The 17,017-nt window shown below is 46.7% G+C and overlaps 1 protein-coding gene across 1 annotated transcript in view; it reads right to left on the reverse strand.

The window, feature by feature from the left end:
• Window positions 1–579: 579 nt before the first annotated feature.
• The window catches only part of GRM7 (glutamate metabotropic receptor 7), a 1,767,328-nt gene continuing 1,750,890 nt past the window's right edge, over window positions 580–17,017 (reverse strand). The window contains exon 10 of the mRNA XM_085624503.1: window positions 580–1,651. Coding sequence (XP_085480629.1) covers window positions 1,602–1,651 — 50 coding nt within the window. The 3' untranslated portion in view covers window positions 580–1,601. The remainder of the gene's footprint in view (window positions 1,652–17,017) is intronic.

Genomic DNA, 17,017 nt, shown 5'->3' on the forward strand with positions numbered 1-17,017 from the left:
GCCAATGCTTGTTTCCAATTATCGGTTAACTTTCCTGTATAGTTGATTTTACCACTACCTAACTAGATATTTATATAACTAATGACGTTGGGAGTATACACAAGGTCCAAAATATCTACTATTTTCAGATTTTCTGAAATTGCGTAGAAGTGATCCACAAATAAGCTTTAAACCTGGTCTAAAGAAGAAAATCAAAATTCCCTTTGTCTTCCTAGAATTTTCAGAAGCAACATCCTACACACTGGGGTGATGTTACTGATGCAGCTATGGGGGGGAATATAATATACGTTAATTTCGAAATCGTAACACCATTCCTCCTATAAACTAAACAATATACTACTTGAAACACGATCAAAGAGAAGGAAAATATTAAAGGAAATTGAATAAGCAAAGTGTATCCTTCAAAAGACTGCTGACAGCCACCAAGCGAGACAAAACAATGGAAAGAAAGAGAAACTTAAAGCGATAGACTTTTTGGTCCATAGTCTTCCAATATGAACCAGATTGGTAAATTAAAATGACTTTTCACAAACAGTAGAAAACATACATGCTTTATTTTAATTGTTTTTTAAATCTTTTTCACATTGATCATTTATGGCGAGGCATTTACAAAAAACCCTTAAGACAAGTAAAAAGCCATATTCTTTCCTGCAAATACCTTACAAAGTCCTCAAGTTATTGCAAAAAAAAACCCAATAAAAACAATTATAATAACCAAGAGGGGATGTTGTTTGCCCTGACCAAAGTAACAAAAATTGAACACCAACACAAATATCGCCCAACGGAAAGACATGTAAGATACATTACTGGCATGCATTCGAGTGATCCAGACCTGCACAAAACTTTGCCATCACTTCTGTCCTGGTTTAGCCAATCCGATTTGTGAGAGGTGGGGCTTAACTTGCCAGCACAGTTTTTGGTCTTTTTTTTAAAATACCCTTTAAAATGAAAAATAAAAACAATAGACGAACTGAGAGCAGAAGTAGCAAACGTACAAGGATGCAAAACTGGGCGGAGAGACGCGATCACTGAACTGATATCTGCCTTCCTGGATTGTCCTCTGATCACTTGAAAATGTCCCAAAGTTGCATGGCTTCAAAAAAGAAACAAAATTTATGAAATTGGGAAAAAAACACACAAATGGCCAAAATCTTAGGCACAGAAAGAAATTAAAAGGTCCTCACAAACTGTACAGAAACTTCATAAAACTTGCAGTCTGGAAGTTTGTATGGTAGAAAGACAGATTAGCCCCTGTAAAAAGTCATGGCTGCACTGGAGTTTATCCCGCAGTCAGATAACTGGGGAGTGCTCCGCTCAGTTCAGGACACTCCATCGCCGACAATGTCCCAAGGTCACAGAGTGGTGGCAGTGCCGATGGCTTATTAAGCCAAGATTTAGAAGAGAACAGGCCGTTGGAACGCTGCTCGAAATCCTTGAATCCTCCTCCACTTCTTCCCACGGCACAACTATCTGGCCTCTTCTCTTCCCCAAGGACGGGCGCCCTAGGACATTCCATCAGTCCAGAAATGGCCCACGCCAAATTGGGCGTCTGAAGAGCAGGAAGCCAGAAACCTCCCTTCCTCATTGGATGAGTAGATGCATTAAATCACCAGGTTGTTGTAGCTGACATATTTCTTTTTTGCTGCGGGGCCTGGAAGAGAAGCAGAGAAAATGCATGAATGTCAGGTCTGGTTGCGGCAATCCAAGGACATTGCAATCGTCAACACATTTTCACGCACAGAATGAGACAGATTTGCAAAGCAATAACAGTTCAGTATTGGTGGGATCACTTGACAGAGTTAGATGAATTGCCTTGGGATTTCCTATTTTATTTTATTGAAAAACAAAAACATCTTTTTGCCTTTCATCTGTAGCAACATGAATTAATAGGCCTACTTTTAGTTGTATGAGATCACTGGCACTGAAAATACAGTATTATTCAGCCACCAACTCTGTACACAAAGGTTAAAACCATTTTTAGCCACTCAGGCCCTTGTGTCTCTCTGAGCGTGCCTTAGCTTGCCAATGTCTGGGTCAATTTTGGTCTGTTAAGAGATAGCATGGGCCTCCTCAGACATAAGGAAACTTCAACAATCTTACAGAGCACGTCTTTCAGTAAAGCAAGTAAAAGATGTAATTGGTGCATGCATAAACCCATGACTTTTTGATTGCTACACTTTGCCACCTGGATGTAAGACAGTTGCCTCAAACTCAACTCGGACAAGACCGAAGTACTCATCTTGGGACACACCCCCTCAGCTTGGGATGACTCTTGGTGACACGCCACAGTGGGGCCCCAATCACCCACAGACCACGCATGTAACCTCTGCATCATACTGGACTCCTCACTCACAATGAACCACCAGATCAACACCGTATCCTCATCATGCTTCCACATGCTCTGCCTGCTTTGAAAGACATTCATATAGATCCCCACCACATCCAGAAAGACGGTCACCCATGCTTTCATCACCAGCAGACTCGACTATGACAATGCACTTTAAGCTGGTGTCACCCAGAAACTCCTCAGGAAACTACATGAATGTTCAAAACGCCACAGCCAGACTGGTCCTCAACATCCCCGCCGCAGCCACATCACCGAACACCTTCAAGAACTCCACTGGTTCACAGTCAACAAAAGAATCACCTTGAAGCTCCTCACACATGCCTACAAGACCCTCCATGACGCAGGAGCAGCATATCTGAACCACTGCCCTTCATTCCATGTACCCAACAGACACCCTCGCTCCGCCCAACACGTCCTGGCCACCGTCCCACAGATCCACAAGACAAGACCTGGAGGAATATCCTTCTCCTACCTCGCCTCCAAGACCTGGAACACACTGCCTCTCCACTTCAGGAAATCCCAGTCGCTAACCCAGTTCAGGAAGGATCTCAAGACATGACTCTCCAACTGAACCCCAGCGCTCAGGCAGATCAGCAGCCCCCCTCAGCACCTTGAGACCCTCACTGGTGAGTAGCCACTCTCTATAAACCCCTGATTGATTGATTGATTGATTGATTGATTGATTGATTGATTGAGCTATGGAAATGTGGGGCATATTTTCAATTCCCTAACACGACTGGAGTGTCACTGTTTTTGACATTTCGGTGGCATAGTGCCATTTACCATATTTACAAGGTGGTGCTAAACCACTTAGTGTGGCTTAAGGCCACCTTGTAAATATGCCCCTTTCCTTCAGTCTTCTCTAGTAAAGGGGCGTGCAATGGGTGTTGCTGTGGGCGTTCCACCACAACACCCATTGCTTTTTTACACTGCCCCAGATTTACAAGGCTGAGGCAGTGCCAAAAATGAATGCCATAGAATACCATTCATACTTCTGACTCCGATCAGTGTAAAGGCCAGTATCAGGCTCATTCATACTTCTGACCACGATCAGTGCACAGGCCAGTCTCAGGCTCATTCATACTTCTGACCCCGATCAGTGCACAGGCCAGTCTTAGGTTCATTCATACTTCTGACTCCGATCAGTGTAAAGGCCAGTCTCAGGCTCATTCATACTTCTGACCCCGATCAGCGCACAGGCCAGTCTCAGGCTCGTTCATACTTCTGACCCCGATCAGCGCACAGGCCAGTCTCAGGCTCATTCATACTTCTGACTCCGATCAGCACACATGCCAGTCTCAGGCTCATTCATACTTCTGACCCCGATCAGCGCACAAGTCAGTCTCAGGCTCATTCATACTTCTGTCCCTGATCAGCGAACAGGCCAATCTCAGGCTCATTCATACTTCTGACCCCAATCAGCACACTGGCCAGTCTCAGGCTCATTCATACGTCTGACCCCAATCAGTGCAAAGGCCAGTCTTAGGCTCAGTCTATCTTGACTCCAATCAGTGCGAAGGACAGTCTCAGGCTCATTCATACTTCTGACCCCAATCAGCGCACTGGCCAGTCTCAGGCTCATTCATACGTCTGACCCCAATTAGTGCAAAGGCCAGTCTTAGGCTCATTCATACTTCTGACCCCGATCAGCGCACGGGCCAGTCTCAGGCTCATTCATACTTCTGACCCCAATCAGCGCACTGGCCAGTCTCAGGCTCATTCTCTCTTTACTCCAATCAGTGTGAAGGCCAGTCTCAGGCTCATTCATACTTCTGACCCCGATCAGTGCAAAGGCCAGTCTCAGGCTCATTCATACTTCTGACCCCAATCAGCGCACTGGCCAGTCTCAGGCTCATTTTCTCTTTACTCCAATCAGTGCGAAGGCCAGTCTCAGGCTCATTCATACTTCTGTCCCTGATCAGCGCACAGGCCAGTCTCAGGCTCATTCATACTTCTGACCCCAATCAGCACACTGGCCAGTCTCAGGCTCATTCATACGTCTGACCCCAATCAGTGCAAAGGCCAGTCTTAGGCTCAGTCTATCTTGACTCCAATCAGTGCGAAGGACAGTCTCAGGCTCATTCATACTTCTGACCCCAATCAGCGCACTGGCCAGTCTCAGGCTCATTCATACATCTGACCCCAATTAGTGCAAAGGCCACTCTTAGGCTCATTCATACTTCTGACCCCGATCAGCGCACGGGCCAGTCTCAGGCTCATTCATACTTCTGACCCCAATCAGCACACTGGCCAGTCTCAGGCTCATTCTCTCTTTACTCCAATCAGTGCGAAGGCCAGTCTCAGGCTCATTCATACTTCTGACCCCGATCAGTGCAAAGGCCAGTCTCAGGCTCATTCATACTTCTGACCCCAATCAGCGCACTGGTCAGTCTCAGGCTCATTCTCTCTTTACTCCAATCAGTGCGAAGGCCAGTCTCAGGCTCATTCATACTTCTGACCCCGATCAGTGCAAAGGCCAGTCTTAGGCTCATTCATACTTCTGACCACGATCAGCGCACTGGTCAGACTCAGGCTCATTCATACGTCTGACCCCAATCAGTGCAAAGGCCAGTCTTAGGCTTAGTCTATCTTGACTCTAATCAGTGCGAAGGCCAGTCTCAGGCTCATTCATACTTCTGACCCCGATCAGCGCACGGGCCAGTCTCAGGCTCATTCATACTTCTGACCCCGATCAGCGCACAGGCCAGTCTCAGGCTCATTCATACTTCTGACCCCGATCAGCGCACAGGCCAGTCTCAGGCTCATTCATACTTCTTACCCCGATCAGCGCACGGGCCAGTCTCAGGCTCATTCCTACGTCTGACCCCAATCAGTGCAAAGGCCAGTCTTAGGCTTAGTCTATCTTGACTCTAGTCCGTGCGAAGGCCAGTCTCAGGCTCATTCATACTTCTGACCCCAATCAGTGCGAAGGCCAGTCTCAGGCTCATTCATACTTCTGACCCCAGTCAGACCCGTGCACTAGGGGGTGATGGAGTCAACAATGAATTTCTTTTTTTTGTTGTTGGAAGATCTGGCTGCATGACTGTGGACAGTCGCCCACCGCAGTATGCAGGGAATATACCTTGTTTGCTCACTTCGATCAACACTTTTAGACATCTTGGTAAAAGTAGTGGAAGAGGCACTGATTCCGCACAAAATGAAGCTGGATTTTTTTTAAGAAAGGTAGTTTCCAGCAGCACAGTTTCTCCTCAAGATGCCCCTCCTTTACATGCTCAAGTATAAGACACGGATCATATATGTTGACAATTAATATTACAGGTTTACAGTGAAATAGGGAGGCTGCATGGACTCATACAGAAAAGGGCAAACCATGTTGGACTATCTGAAGTCCTACAGGGATTCACTGCAGATGTTACAAACACGTGCCTCAGGCTACATTTTTTTGTGGTTAGTAGTCGTTTTTTAAAAATAATATTTTATTCGCGAATTTCCTTTAACAAACTTCAGTATGTAAATAATTTATAGCAAAAACAGCTTCTAACCATATCGACAAAAGCACAGATGTAATGTTTTTATTCAATTTCAAATATATTGGAATCACAATTTTTGCATCGTTTTGAAACTGGTCGATTTTTATTTCTAAAATACATGTTTATTTCCGAAATGCAGCAACTATATAAAAAAGTACTTAACTTTAATAAAGGTTCTCAAATGTTATAACGTTTAACATCAATAAAACTCCAATTAAAAGTGTTAGCTAATTTTCAGTCATTCGTGCAATAAAATGAATAAATTAAATGTATGCTTTTCTTGCTTTTAAAAGTGGAGTTGATTTTTTTTGTTTTTAAATAAGACTTCCCACACCACATTTCTACTCCTTTGAAAGTTACCCCTATGAGAGGCTAGAGTAATGAAGATAGAAAATGGACTAATGTTACATGAGCAAGATGGGGTTGCATTAAAAGACACTTAGCATGTGGCATTGGAATGTCTCGATTTCATGAGCGATTACTGTATATTAGTCCATGCAGCTAACAACAAAATGTTTGCTCCGTTTAATAGTTCTTCATAGTTCGCATGGAATGACATTGAATATGCAATTGTTTTGCTCAATTTTGCAGACAAATACATTTTGGTTTTATATATACATCTGTTTCTAATATTCCAACAGACCCAGCGCTGGTGCCACATCACCCTCAGCATATAGTCTCTTTACCTATCGTGCGTGTGCGCACACGCATACACACTCACACCGCCTCCCACGTCTCCTCCTTCAGCAGCATTTTGTGTATCATGGACTGGTCCACTAGGGCACACTTCACATCAGGCCTACTTAGAGAACCAGAAAAGGTGGGAAAATCATCCAAAATGTGCAGAGGATGTATTTCCAACAGTGCTTAATTTGAGCCAGTGGTTTCTGGTGCTTGGCATCGGCACTTAATTGTCAACACCGATGCTTATTCTGGTCTGCCACATGGTAGCACTGTTGCCTAATTTACAGACAAGCACAACAACAGTTATTAGTCAATTCAATATACCTTAACATTGACTTATATCTGTCTCCAAATCATTCTTATAGCTTTGGGGGACTGAAATAGTTTGAATTGTCACACTTGGAGGAGTTTGATAGTTAGTAGTTGTGTTGGTACAGTCTTTGGCAGTGCTGGTAGGGGCAAAGGGTGGACCAAGCTGCAGTGACCTTCTGACAAGGGTCACAGCACGTATTTTTTTCACAAATTAAAACACTGATTTCGGACCATATAACATAATTTTCCTACTTAGAGTAAAGGTGAATTACTAGTCTCTCTCACTGTGAGCCAGACACACACATTTGGACTTAGATTGTAGCTCTTACTCAAAGCAGGCCAAATGTCACACTTAGGGAGAAGAGTTAGATCTGATGGAATTCTGTTCACAGCTTTGCTTTCTGCACAGCAACATCTGTGAGGCTCAGCTGAGTATTCAGGAAGCCATTCTACCTTAGGCCTGCTGCACACCCCTCCATTGGAAGGAGGGGGCCCCTTGGACAACCCCGCAGAGTGCCACTCCCTGCTGCACACACCCCCCCCATTGGAAGGAATGGGGCCACTTTGGACACCCCCGCAGAGTGTCACTCCCCTCTGCACAACCCTCCATTGGAAGGAAGGGGCCACTTTGGACACACTGCAGAGTGCCACTCCCTGCTACACACCCCTCAATTGGAAGGAAGAGGCCACTTTGGCCACCCCCGCAGAGTGCCACTCCCTGCTGCAGACCCCTCCATTGGAAGGAAGAGGCCACTTTGGCCACCTCCGCAGAGTGCCACTCCCTGCTGCAGACCCCTCCATTGGAAGGAAGGGGCAACTTTAGACACCCCAGCAGAGTGCCACTCCCTGCTGAAGACCCCCCCATTGGAAGGAAGGGGCCACTTTGGACACCCCACAGAGTGCCACTTCCTGCTGCAGATCCCTCCATTGGAAGGAAGGGGCCACTTTGGCCACAACACAGACTGCCACTCCCTGCTGCAGACCCCTCCACTGGAAGGAAAGGGCCACTTTGGCCAAAACGCAGAGTGCCACTCCCTGCTGCAGACCCCTCCATTGGAAGGAAGGGGCCACTTTGGCCAAAACGCAGAGTGCCACTCCCTGCAGCAGACCCCACCATTGGAAGGATTTGGCCACTTTGGACACCCAGCAGAGTGCCACTCCCTGCTGCAGACCCCTCCATTGGAAGGAAAGGGCCACTTTGGACACCCCCACAGAGTGCCACTCCCTGCTGCACACCCCTCCACTGGAAGAAAGGGACCCCTTTGGACACCCCCGCAGAGTGCGACTCCCTGCTGCACACCCCTCCATTGGAAGGAAGGGGCCACTTTGGACACCCCACGGAGTGCCACATCCTGCTGCAGATCCCTCCATTGAAAGGAAGGGGCCACTTTGGTCACAACGCAGACTGCTACTCCCTGCTGCAGACCCCTCCATTGAAAGGAAGGGGCCACTTTGGCCACAACGCAGAGTGCCAATCCCTGCAGCAGATCCCACCATTGGAAGGAAGGGGCCACTTTGGACACCCTGCAGAGTGCCGCTTCCTGCAGCAGACCCCACCATTGGAAGAAGGGGCCACTTTGGACACCCTGCAGAGTGCCGCTCCCTGCAGCAGACACCACCATTGGAAGGAAGGGGCCACTTTGGACACCCCGCAGAGTGCCGCTCCCTGCAGCAGACCCCACCATTGGAAGTAAGGGGCCACTTTGAACACCCCGCAGAGTGACGCTCCCTGCTGCAGACCCCTTCATTGGAAGGAAAGGGCCACTTTGGGCACCCCCGCAGAGTGCCACGTCCTGCTGCAGATCCCTCCAGTGGAAGGAAGTGGCCACTTTGGACACCCGGCAGAGTGCCACTCCCTGCTGCAGACCCCTCCACTTGGGAGGAAGGGGCCACTTTGGCCACAACGAAGAGTGCTAGTCCCTGCAGCAGACCCCTCCATTGGAAGGAAGAGGCCGCTTAGAGACCCCAACAGAGTGCCACTCCCTGCTGCAGACCCCTCCACTGGAAGGAGGGGGCCACTTTGGACACTCCCTCAGAGTGCCACCCCAATATATTTGGAAACCCATGAGACTATTTTATTGAGACTTTAGTGTTATTTAATTGTTTACATTTATTTTGATTCTTTTTTCATTTCACTTCTTTTTCATATATTGGGTTGGCGGTAATATGAAAGGTTAAGTGACATCACTTCCTCTTTATCATCAACTATGTTAATTAGTTCTCACCAATTTATTGTAGTCTATCTATAGCAAACCCATCACACTTTGTCATAAATACCCTAATTAAAAGCAGCCGTCTCCCTCCCCTCTATATTAGAAGGTCAACATCATTACTTTCAAAGACACAGCAGGCAAGCAACACGCCCGACAGTCTTGCTGCTAAATTACTAAGCCATCCACCTTCAATGTTATCCTCATTACTCAGCGTCCTCGCATACTAAACATCTCAACTCTTGATTGTCACCTTATCTAAGTCACACCACTTCCCCATAATTTTATGATAAAGGTACATTTTGCAACAGCACACCTTAGGGTAGCTTGCCCAGTAATAGAAAAGGTGTGGACCGCAAAGTCGCGATTTGGCCACTCTACACTAACACTGTTCTGCATGTGGTGCTGATGTTGAGCGACAGAGAAAAACACAGTTTTTCAGATACCACACCTCATTCACTCAGGCGAAAGAGGCAATTAATACGTCACGATTGATGCTGATCCGCGGCTGAGGGTCGTGTGGGAGCTGGCACATACCGGATGACTTAACTAAGACCACCAAACTCATTTCAGACCCGGTCACCTTAGGTCACCACCATCTTATGCAGGTCCCAGCAGTGACCGAGCCACACATGTCTATCAAACATTGCCGTGGCTCCGTGGGGGCCATCTTGCCCTCGAGCAATGTTTCATCTCTGTCTGCATCGTCGCTGAACATCAGCAGCTCAAGCGGCATAACCGGCGATGTTTAATAGTAAATTATGCAACCATGTAGCACTCTTTGGTGATGTGTGTCACAGCACTATTTTCAACAGCTTGTCTGTGGCCACTTGTGGTGTGCACACTGTGGCACATATAAAGATTCAGGTAGCAGAAGACATAGCACGTAAAACACATTGCAGGTGGGAAAGGCACAGGTAGGGGAGTGCAGAGTTTTTAATGATTTCATATCGTTCCCTGCAGCTGTTTTGCTTTGGTGACTTCCCTGTACACTTGGCTTGACATAGAAATGTCAGCAGTGATATGTCACAGAAAGTACAGTTCAGCAGCCTCAGTAAAGTGCGGCGCGAGGCTCTCCAGGGCTCGCCGGGGCCACACGAGTTTAACTGGTCATCCTAGGCCAGGATGAGCGCCAACTGCCTGCCTTTCAGCTCCAGTCTGCTGAAATGTGACACTGGTTATCCAATTTATGGACACACACTGCCTTTTCGTATTCCAGGGTTACATTATTGCAGTCGCGGCTGCTGCCTGGAAGCAGCAGTGGGGCGGGGGGGGGGGGGGGGATGGGGGTCACTATAAAAAACCCAAAAAGACTTACCTCCTCCGCCTCTCCTGCGTCCTCTTCCTGGGTTCTTGTAAGAAACGGGAAGCACCAGGGCTCCCAGGCTCCCCATAGCCAATCAACGCTGCAATGCAGAGTTGTGATTGGTCTGAGCGCCCTGGTTCGGCGCTCAATCGGGGGCTGGAGGGATGGGCATGTTCTCCATGCAGGCTGTAATCCATGTTCCATGTTATGAAAAGTTTTGCTATTTTGTGTAATTATGCCACTGTTCGCGGGAACATTACAGCGCAGGAACAAATCGAACAACCAGACCACACATGGCTGCTGTTCATGGCAATTGTGTTTCTGGTGCCATTTGCCAAGCAAGAAATGAGTCCTTGCATCACAAATTGACACAACGCAGCGGTGGCACCTCTGCTAAGGTGAGGAGCGCAGCCCCACTGCTCTGCGAGCCGTAGTTGAAAGAAAACTAAAATGATAATAACCAGTGTTTTATCATTTTTGCTTTCCATTTCCTGCTGCGGGGTCGTGCCAGAGCTGAGGCCAGGAGGAGGAGTGGTTGCTCCACTCTAAAGTGTGCATAACAGTCATGCACACTTTGCATGTTCTGTACCCAGACTGCATTACAGGGTGCAGAACATGCCCTGGCTCCCCTTCCCTGTCTGAGTGCCGAACCGTGGCGCTCAGACCAATCACAACGATGCATTGCAGAATTGTGATTGGCCAGGGGAGACAGTAGCCTGGTTGCTTCCTGCTTTCGAGGAGCGAGAACCGGTGGCAAGCGGACTGAGAAGCGATGGCCGGCCGGGTGGCCGACCTGAGGTCAGTGGTTATTATTATTTATTTTAGTTTACAGCCCCCCTCCCCTGCCACCCCCAGTAAATGGTGGCCGCCACTGTACGCAAAGGACTCAGTTTGCGCTAAAATATTTCACGAAATTATGGATTTTTGTTTACTTTCCTGCAATTTTGCGCAATATTCCTGAAATTTAAGAGTTTACATGAAATCAAACTACGCAAATTTCGCACACCCCAAGTTGGCCCCAGGATCAGCTACTCAGTGGCCAGCCCCTCTGGACAGATTGTTTTCCTTTCCCTGGATTAAAAAATGTCATAATAGCAATAACTATTGCTCATGAATTGAAAGGGGAGAATTCAAGATAGTCGAATGGCATTATGATGAATGACTACAACAGGACATGAAATGAAATCTACCTTTGAGATGTGCATTTATTGTTGAACTGTGAATAAATAAAATACCGAGGGCTGCTATGTGTATGCCAAGTTCATGGATACTCCTTCTCTTTTCTTTCTTCAATGGGTTCTGATGATAGGCAGTTTTTATTTCAGATCCAGAAGATGTAAAGATCATCTTGAGCTATCACTGTTGCAGTTGCAGGTCCTCTCTACAGACCTACTTACTGGGCACTTGGCTGAGCAATCAATCAACATCATGGAGGGTGGGTGAATATTGACTCAAAAGCAGCACAACACAATTATTGTATACACTATACACATGGATGTCCAGTAAGAGTTATAACCTAGTAAATAATAACTCTTCGGTAAATACTTTAGATTTGCAGCTTGGAAAACGAGCACTGGAAAATCCAATATATCTGGATCTAATGTGCCACATCAAGTAAACAAAGGCTTTCACAAATACTCTTTGCATTCATTGCTCGTGCAGATGCTACTTATCACATTAAAACCTGATGGCCTTGCAAATGCTGAGAAATAAAGTAGTAAAAAAAGGATTGCTTTCTGCAGGCTTTCTGCATAGAATTCCTATAGGGAATGAAGAGAGTATAGCAAATAGCCTGATAATTCAGAGAAATCTTCAGATTTAAAATAGTCCCTTGTGTACTCCAATGGTAATCCTTTCTGGACAGCTGAAAAATACACCAAGCAGCCAATAGCAAAAGGTGAGAAAGTGATGCTCATCTGGGTGAGCCAAAGCCGACTCTCTGTCAACCACCATATGTCTGTACCAAACAAGGGAAGAGGGGGGGACCGGAGTTCGGCAGAGACATGGACGAGGCAGCCCGAGAAGGTGCGGGTGTCCATCGTCTGGAGCCATTGGAGAAATTCTCCCATTGGCGTCGGGTACTCATCAGGAGCATTTGAATTTTTTAGCCACACTGTATGGACTACAAGATGCTGGCCTGCCCTGACTAACCTTGAGGGTATATGTTTTTAACTTCTCACATTTCACGTGCACTCTACCTCGCTTTGTTGTTGATCCTGAGGAAGCGCCATTGACCTTTACGGCAAGAGGGGCGCGAAACATGCCGATCTACTACAGACATAGTTATGCCTGTTAGGGTAATTGTTTGCCCATGGGGTTCTAATCTGTTTTTATCCGGGTAGGATTCCCGACCATGTGCTTTATTTTAGTAACCCCTCTTTAATTATTATTATTATTTTTATTTTCACTTACATTGCACGCACTTCTCACCCTCCCCTTTGGACCCACACACCCACATGCACCATCCGGCATTGCCTTAAAATATCTCCGATAAAGTGACCCTTCGGGGGACCTGTAGGGCCTTGCAGCGCCGGCCCAATGAGGAGTAATGCCCGATGATGAAGCATGACACCCTCTGGGGTGTGCGAGGGCAACAGGAGGCAAGATTTGTTCCCCCTCCCTTTTTTGTTTTTGGGGGTCCTACTTGTTACCTAGGTTTTTCTTTCTTTTCTTATTCGGGGCTCATGGGTTATTACCCGGCGCCCCGTCTTAGGAACAGTGTCCTCTTGTTGGTTTAAAAACCACCATATGTCTCCTGACAGCTGAGCTGTCCAGCCAGATCTATAAAATAAAAAGGAACGTTGGTAGGCTCCCTCAATACTCGATGCCTAACTGTTAAAGACATATTGATGAAACTGCTTCTGGGTCAGGGCTATGTTCCTCAAACTAGTTCAGGTTCTTGTCCTAAAATATGTTCCTCAAGCGCTCTGCAGCCTAGATTGCAACTGGGTTGCCGACATTGTGTAGCCTGTGTAGTTGCACTTGAGTATGGTGAATAGAAAACACATGCATCAAGGTCTAGGGTTACCTCTGGTGGATTCAGTACCAAACCCCTTTCACAAATATAGTGAACGTAACACTGGTTTGATGGATCAGTAAATGGAGGACACTATGGTTCAAGGGTGTGTGCATTGGTGCATCAAAGCATAAAGTGACCAGAGCCTGGGGGGTGGGTGGAGGGGAGAGCCCCATATCCTGTTGTATATGGTACTGTTTTTTTTCCGACCATTTGATACAGCAATACTTTGGTTCCAACGTTGCACCAAAAGATAGTAGTAAATTTGTCACTGCATGCTGGCCAGCTCCCATATAATGGAAGCCGGTTAGAATTGTTGGTCCTTCAGAAACAAACCCCCAAACGCAGGGATTGGTTCGGAAGGACAAAAAGGCAATGGCTCAGACACAGGAGTTTTCGCCTTGAGTGTGGGTGCCAGACTTTGGGCGAACTTCCTCATTCATTGAGTGATCTATCCAAGAATTTGATTTTTTTAGTAGTGCTTGTATGTGACTGTATTTGTTTCTCATACATTTCATGAAAAAATACCAACACACACTTCTTCAATAAGAACCAGTAGGTCTACATCTGCTTGGTGCCTTACAACGAAGGCAAAGTTCATTGCTGGGTCCAGAGGTATTGCAAGATTGAGAACCACAAAATAAAGAAGACGCGCATCATTTGGCGTTGGTTGAATAAAGAAAAGAGATCAAAATGGGACTGATGTCAGCCCATCTGTAGCCAGAATATTGGGGGTAACTTATGTCTGCTTTGAATATCACAGGAGATTCAACCTAGATGGAGAACTCCGCCTCTATGAAATGTCAATTTTTACCACAACTAGCCTTCTGAAGCTATAACCATGCAGAGATAGATCTGTTGTCACAGTACTGAAGATACCAAGCTTTGGCAAAGTCAATTGGCATTAGTTTGCCAGTCTTTGCTTACTGACGGTATCATTTTGTACGCTTCCAAGATGGCGATCAAGTTGCATATAGCTAATAATATTTCAAGATGGGCAGCTTACTCTATTGTGTTTATCAATGCTTGTTACACAATTTTGCAAACACTGTCAAGCAAAATAGTGGCAGGCACCCTTCTTTGAAAGTTGTTTTCTATACTTCCATGGTGGCTGTCACGTTGCTTAGCAGCAACTTGTTGGCTGTGTTAGTAGGGACAACAACATTTGAGTATGGTCGGGCACTGCTATTATCTTTGTCAGTGACTGTGATGCAGTTTTAGAAGCATGAGAAAACTAATAGATGCAGGTGAGGCTTGTCGGGTCGGGCACCAAGGGCTTTAGACAGGGAGAGGAAAGAGGAGGAGGAACCATAACATCTGAATATGTGTGAATGTTGGTCACTTACAGCCAAATATGGTTTTGCAGTACACTGAACCCTAGTGACCCAATCCAAACTTACTTTGCATTGGAAACCGACAGCCAATACTCTAGCACTGAACCATGAGTGCTTCCAGTCCAAGATGACCGTCAATAAAAGCATGATAACGCGTTTGGTACTGTAAGCTAATTTCATTTTTCTGCGTCCTGGTTACGTACTGTTTGAATGTATGGACTATTCCCTGGGGACAGAGCACAGCAGCCACATGTGGCTTAACACAGTGTACAAACAGCCCATTCTACCAACCCCATCTATCCCCACCGTACTAGGGGCATCAAATATACTTATTCCCTCATTATTGCCCAATCCTCTGTGAAAAGGAATAAGAATCAAGGGAACGACCAGTGCCAGTCTTCCCTGGCCATAGTACAATTTGATTAACTAACTGTCCTTAAGGCAATAGCATCACCCAGTGCTTAAAAAATAGAAACAGAGGTGCAGGCAGTCTATCCTGGAGTAGGTGCTTCCGAAAAGTGCATCCCTGCAAGAAGTGCTGGTCTCTCCCAGAGGTAGTGAGGCACCCCTACTGCCAAGACCTGGTCACTCATTGACAGTAATGCATCCCTCCTGAGAAGTACAAGTAGTACTCTCCCTTCTGTGGTGAAACGCCCCTACTGACAAGAGCTGCTCGTTTATTCACAGTAATGCGTCCCCACCAGAAGTGCCAGTACTCTCCTAAAGGTTGTAGAGCACCACTATTGACAAGAGTTGGTAGCTCATTGATAGTAATTCATCCTTGCTGAGAAGTACCAGTACTCTCCCATATGCATACAGCACCCCTGCTGACAAGACCTGGTTACTCATTGATAGTAATGCATCCCTGCTGAGAAGTGCCAGTGCTCTCCCATACGTAGCAGAGCACCCCTATGGACAAGAACTGGTCACTCATTGATAGTAATGCATCCCAGCTAGAAGTGCTGATACTCTCACATACGTAGCAGAGCACCCTTATGGACAAGACCTGGTCACTCATTGATAGTAATGCATCCCTGCTGAGAAGTGCCAGCACTCTCCCATACGTAGCAGAGCACCCTTATGGACAAGACCTGGTCACTCATTGATAGTAATGCATCCCTGCTGAGAAGTGCCAGCACTCTCCCATACGTAGCAGAGCACCCTTATGGACAAGACCTGGTCACTCATTGATAGTAATGCATCCCTGCTGAGAAGTGCCATACGTAGCAGAGCACCCTTATGGACAAGAACTGGTCACTCATTGATAGTAATGCATCCCTGCTGAGAAGTGCCAGCACTCTCCCAAACGTAGCAGAGCACCCCTATGGACAAGACCTGGCCACTCATTGATAGTAATGCATCCCTGCTGAGAAGTGCCAGCACTCTCCCATACGTAGCAGAGCACCCTTATGGACAAGACCTGGTCACTCATTGATAGTAATGCATCCCTGATGAGAAGTGCCAGCACTCTCCCATACGTAGCAGAGCACCCCTATGGACAAGAACTGGTCACTCATTGATAGTAATGCATCCCTGCTGAGAAGTGCCAGCACTCTCCCATACGTAGCAGAGCACCCCTATGGACAAGACCTGGTCACTCATTGATAGTAATGTATCCCTGCTGAGAAGTGCCAGCACTCTCCCATACGTAGCAGAGCACCCCTATGGACAAGAACTGGTTACTCATTGATAGTAATGCATCCCTGCTGAGAAGTGCCAGCACTCTCCCATACGTAGCAGAGCACCCCTATGGACAAGACCTGGTCACTCATTGATAGTAATGCATCCCTGCTGAGAAGTGCCAGCACTCTCCGATACGTAGCAGAGCACCTCTATGGACAAGAACTGGCCACTCATTGATAGTAATGCATCCCTGCTGAGAAGTGCCAGCACTCTCCCATACGTAGCAGAGCACCCCTATGGACAAGACCAGGTCACTCATTGATAGTAATGCATCCCTGCTGAGAAGTGCCAGCACTCTCCCATACGTAGCAGAGCACCCCTATGAACAAGACCTGGTCACTCATTGATAGTAATGCATCCCTGCTGAGAAGTGCCAGCACTCTCCCATACGTAGCAGAGCACCCCTATGGACAAGACCTGGTCACTCATTGATAGTAATGTATCCCTGCTGAGAAGTGCCAGCACTCTCCCATACGTAGCAGAGCACCCCTATGGACAAGAACTGGTTACTCATTGATAGTAATGCATCCCTGCTGAGAAGTGCCAGCACTCTCCCATACGTAGCAGAGCACCCCTATGGACAAGACCTGGTCACTCATTGATAGTAATGCATCCCTGCTGAGAAGTGCCAGCA

This window comes from Triturus cristatus, chromosome 9, assembly GCF_964204655.1.
Source record: "Triturus cristatus chromosome 9, aTriCri1.1, whole genome shotgun sequence".
Taxonomy (NCBI): Eukaryota; Metazoa; Chordata; class Amphibia; order Caudata; family Salamandridae; genus Triturus; species Triturus cristatus.